The 4,969-nt window shown below is 30.7% G+C and overlaps 1 protein-coding gene across 1 annotated transcript in view; it reads left to right on the top strand.

Annotated features, from left to right (window-relative positions):
* The first annotated feature begins 1,087 nt into the window (after positions 1-1,087).
* The window catches only part of LOC108691653 (ATP-dependent DNA helicase Q5-like), a 5,398-nt gene continuing 1,516 nt past the window's right edge, over positions 1,088-4,969 (top strand). Inside the window, exons 1-12 of the mRNA XM_018199509.1 lie at positions 1,088-1,291; positions 1,441-1,565; positions 2,369-2,533; positions 2,718-2,894; positions 2,973-3,152; positions 3,231-3,336; positions 3,409-3,520; positions 3,595-3,822; positions 4,162-4,353; positions 4,452-4,572; positions 4,641-4,730; positions 4,810-4,969. Coding sequence (XP_018054998.1) covers positions 1,204-1,291; positions 1,441-1,565; positions 2,369-2,533; positions 2,718-2,894; positions 2,973-3,152; positions 3,231-3,336; positions 3,409-3,520; positions 3,595-3,822; positions 4,162-4,353; positions 4,452-4,572; positions 4,641-4,730; positions 4,810-4,969 — 1,744 coding nt within the window. The 5' untranslated portion in view covers positions 1,088-1,203. The remainder of the gene's footprint in view (positions 1,292-1,440; positions 1,566-2,368; positions 2,534-2,717; positions 2,895-2,972; positions 3,153-3,230; positions 3,337-3,408; positions 3,521-3,594; positions 3,823-4,161; positions 4,354-4,451; positions 4,573-4,640; positions 4,731-4,809) is intronic.

The following is a 4,969-nucleotide window of genomic DNA, read 5'->3' as shown; positions in this document are numbered from 1 at the left end:
CGTGTCTCTCATTGTATTGCGGCCGTTTGTCTTTCAATGCTCGGCTCAAACGCATCAATTGCGTTCAATACCGATCGCCTGCGATTATTTCAGTCGGTTTTAACATAATACACTTTCATAATACACTACGCCGAGCTGGTCCCACCAAATACAGAGTATGACCTTGGACGTCAAAATCCGTTCTTGAAGCATTGAAACCACTCTCGACACGTTCTTTCACTAATAGCGGCCTCACCATAAGTATTTGAGAGCATTCGATGAGCCTCAGCCGCAGATTTCTTCATATTGAAGCAAAAAATTAAAACCTCCCGCAAATGACGAGAATTTGGCTCGTAAACTGACATTTTCAATCGAGAATAACTTTATGATGCAGACACAAATCGACTAATGTTTCTATGGGGTTATGTTGACAGATGTCCAAGTTTATATGTATGACGTCTATGATCTATTTATTTCGACCACCACTTACCGCTAAAGCAATCTATAGGAAAACGGCGGAAGCAAAGTTGTACACTTAATATATACATAAATTTTGTAAAGATATAACAGTAGAGATTTGGTAAAGAGCTTTAAGTTCATATTCTACCGATTCTGCACAGACAAACTGCTAATTGAAAACCAATCAGAATGACCTAATTATAATTAATAAGGCTGACTAACTGCGATTGATTCACTATAGATCGGTAATCGAATATATAATAATTATTTAATGATCTTTTAAATAAAAAATATTATAAATATAATTTTAAGAATTTTCATATAATAATTTTAAGAATTTTGCTGATAACAAAATGTTATTAATTGGTAATTAAATATTTCGTAATATGACGAACTTCACTTCATAAAAAATTTGAATCACATAATATTTTATCTGTCGCAAGTGCTGCGCATGAAAAGTCAACTTTACCTGCCAGAAATGTCCATGGATACATAGTTCTCTATTTGCATGCTTCGTGCACATTGAGGCGCCAGTAGACGTATTTCATTTGAAATCTAACTTAACATTTATCAAGCTAACCTAATCTGACTGAGTAGCACTCGATCTGCCTGATCAGTTGATCTGTAAAATCTGTATCCATGTGGCGCGTGATGTTGACGAACATATTTGTGCTTGTTGAATACAATTAGATCGATCATACAACGTTGTAAAGTCTGTCTTTTTTTTCTGTTATTAAAAAAGATCGAAGTGAGTGATAAGAAAGCATGTTGCTGAACGTCTTGAAGTCGAAATTCGGTTATGACGATTTCAAAAATGACATTCAGAAGCAGGCCACTACGACTATTCACAAAGGTTTCTGCGAAATGTTGATTCTTTTTGAATAATCTCTCTTAGTAGCTGTAATATCTTCCATTCCCATGCAGTTTTTCTTTTTTTCTTCTTTCATGATGGAATATTTCGGAATATTAAAAGCCAGTTTAAAAAAACATTGACGATTTTAGGAAAGCAAGATGTATTTGTATGCATGCCTACGGGCTCTGGGAAGTCTCTCTGTTTTCAATTACCAGCGATAATGAAAGAGGAGAAAGTTGCAATTGTCTTCTCACCGCTTTTGGCTCTGATGAAGGTATTTTTTGTACATTATTAATTGATATTTTTTTATATACGTCTTTCATATAAAAACTAAAATCTGGAAATAGAAAAAGTGAAGCGTTATTAATACTTCTTTTACTTTCTAGAGCTGACAGTGGAGTCAGCCTATTGTTAGTGGACAGTCTATTGAATCTATTCAATTATAAATCTCTGTCAAAAATGTCAGCTCAATTTTTTACATTTGTAAAATTTGGATCACTTTTATTAAAATGTACTTATTATCTATTTTTCTTGTCATTTTCTTATAAATTAATTACTGTCTTTTAATTAAATTAAATGAGTCTTACAGACTTATTTGTATTTATCCAGGATTGATGATGAATTTATTATGTACATAGTTATAAATATTTTTGTAAAAAATGTTAAACAGTATTAATACTTCTTTTACTTTCTGGAGCTGACAGTAGATCTATTGAATCTATTCAATTATAAATGTTTTTGACAAAAATGTCACTTCAATTTTCTTTACATTTGCATAAATTTGGATTATTCTTAAAATATACTCATTGTTAATATTCTTTTTTTATATCATTTGATTACTTTAAATTAATTTATATCTTTAAATTAACATAAATTAAATGAGTCATATAGATCCAATATCAGTAATTATGTAACAGATTTTTATGTCAGCTCCGGAGTGTATAATACTTATGTTATTAATATTGACACTTAATATTGATACATAATATTGATATTAATATACATGAATGAAAATAAATATTTGAATATATATATTTAAATGAAAACAATACTTGAATAGTGATTTAATTTTTTCAGAATCAAATAGACTTTTTGATGAGTAAGAAAATAAATGCCTGTTCTTTGAACTCTACTACTTCCAGCAAAGAGAGAAATGCCATTATGAAAGATTTACTATCAGATGCGCCAAAGATAAAATTATTGTATGTCACTCCTGAAATGGGAGCACAACGTCATTTTCAGGTATTTTCCTGGTTTTAGATCTTTTATTAGTTGAAAAGAATATCTATATTATTTTATATCTTATCATATTTGCACATATGATAAGGAATAATTCTAAATAATTTCAAAAGCTAATTGGGAAGACGATATTTCAAGATTTCGATTTGGATTCTTTAATCTTTCTCATTGTGAATTTAATTTATAGGAAACCATAATTCAAATGCAAAAGAAAAAAACACTTTCATATTTCGTTATTGACGAAGCTCATTGTTTAAGTGAATGGGGTCATGATTTTAGACCAACTTACAGGCAATTGGGAACTTTTAAAAAATTGTGTTTCAAAATACCTATGATTGCATTAACAGCAACTGCTTCAAAACAGGCAAACCATCTAAGAAAATATTAATATTTATATTTAACAGTTATTACATTAGAATAACATTATTGAATATTGTTATAGGTAAAGGACGATATTCTCCAAAGCTTGCATATGAAAGATGCTATGATATTTTCTCAACCGGTATTTCGTGCTAATTTATATTATGACATATGGTTTCAAGAAATGTTAGACAAACCATTTATACACCTAAAAAACTTTATTTTGGATGCACTTGGTCCCTTAGATAATTCTATTCCTATGGTAAGTTAAATTCTATTATTGTTATCGTCGTATTCTAAGAATTATATAGATTAATATGGATCCTCTTTGTATTTTTAGCATAAAAGAAATTGTGGTATCATTTATTGTAGAAAAAAGGAAGCGACTGAAATTGTTGCGCATAAATTAACTCTTGCCGGTATTTCTACGCTTGCATATCATGGAAGTATGTGATTATATAACATGCTAATACAAACTTGTAAAAAAATAATGTTATTTTATTGTAACGCTTGAATAGGCTTAAAAACTCAGGAACGTAATGAAGTACAAAATAAGTGGACAGCAGGTGAAGTACCTGTTATCGCGGCAACATGTAGTTTCGGGATGGGTGTCGATAAGGGATCCGTTAGGTAGTTCCGATATTTTCGAAAAATAATATTACATGCTAAGAAAAATAGTTTATTTATTACATGGATACGTTTAGATTTGTAGTTCATTGGACAGTGCCTCAGAATATTGCAGCATATTATCAAGAATCAGGAAGGGCGGGCAGAGATGGGAAGCCAGCATTCTGCAGGATTTATTTTAGTAATGAAGAATATGGGCCTATTTCATTCCTTATCAAAGAGGAAATCACCCATAAGAATTCTGATCTTGTGAAAATTAAATGGCAGAATTTTGAGAAAAGTATTGCATACTGTCTAGAGGCAAAGTACGATTTTTATTTGTATGTGTGCGTGCGTGCGTGCGTGCATATGTGTGTGTGTGTGTGTGTGTGTGTGTGTGTGTGTGTGTGTGTGTGTGTGTGTGTGTGTGTGTGTGTGTGTGTGTGTGTGTGGGTGTGTGTGTTCTCAAGAATTTAATTACAATATTTAAAAATGGAAAAAGGCCTCTTTTTTAAAAGCTTTTAATGTTACATATTTTTCGAATATTTTGAAGTAAAAAAATGAATATATTATAAATAAAATACACTTTGAGATATTTTGCTTGATTCAAGAATCGCTTGGCATGTTAAGTTTATTGTAAATAATACTTGTGCTATTATCTATAGGTGTCGACACGCAGTATTTTCTAAGTATTTCGGAGATTCTCCACCATCTTGCAAAAATAGATGCGATGTTTGTAAAAACAAGGATGAGGTACAAGCAAGGATTGCTCAATTTGAGATGTGTCAGACTAGATCTAACAAATCCCGAAGTAATGTAGGCAGTGTAATACAAATCGGCTACAGTGATGATGAAATGTATGTAAAAAATTGTTTAAATAATTTACATTACTGCAACAATACTTTCGATTATAAATGGTGGCTCTAAAGTGTTTATAATTGTACAATAACGATAGGGATACATTTAATGAATCGCAAGAATCGAGGGAGAGTATAATAGCAGCTGAAAAACGAGAAAGAAAAGAACTTATTATGGAGCAATTTGCACTTCGGCGTGGTATAACTAAAGAGGATGAAGTAAGTGCATATGTTTGAGAGTAAATTTTTTAAATACAATTTTCTGTCTTTTTATTTATTTTCCGTAGGTGAGGCGACAGAACATTAAGGATGCGAAAATAGCGCATGTTCGTGCAGCGAGTAGTACAGATAAAAAAATAAAAGGTTTAACTGTTCAAGTAAGACATTTGCATACTTTTTTTATATGAAATGTTATTTATACTTTTACATAATTTTTATTTTTCTCTTTGTTTAAAGATACGAGAACACTTTTACAATGAATTGAAAACAGCATTACTTGAAAATTATCAAAATTTGTATACAGAAATTAATCAAGAACAGTTTAAAGAGAAAAATATGCTTGATGTGGCTAATAATATAGAATATAAAATATTTTCTAGTTCCAAAGTACCAAATA

The sequence above is a fragment of the Atta colombica genome, unplaced genomic scaffold (assembly GCF_001594045.1).
Source record: "Atta colombica isolate Treedump-2 unplaced genomic scaffold, Acol1.0 scaffold49, whole genome shotgun sequence".
NCBI lineage: Eukaryota > Metazoa > Arthropoda > Insecta > Hymenoptera > Formicidae > Atta > Atta colombica.
This window is presented reverse-complemented; position numbering and strand designations above follow the sequence as displayed.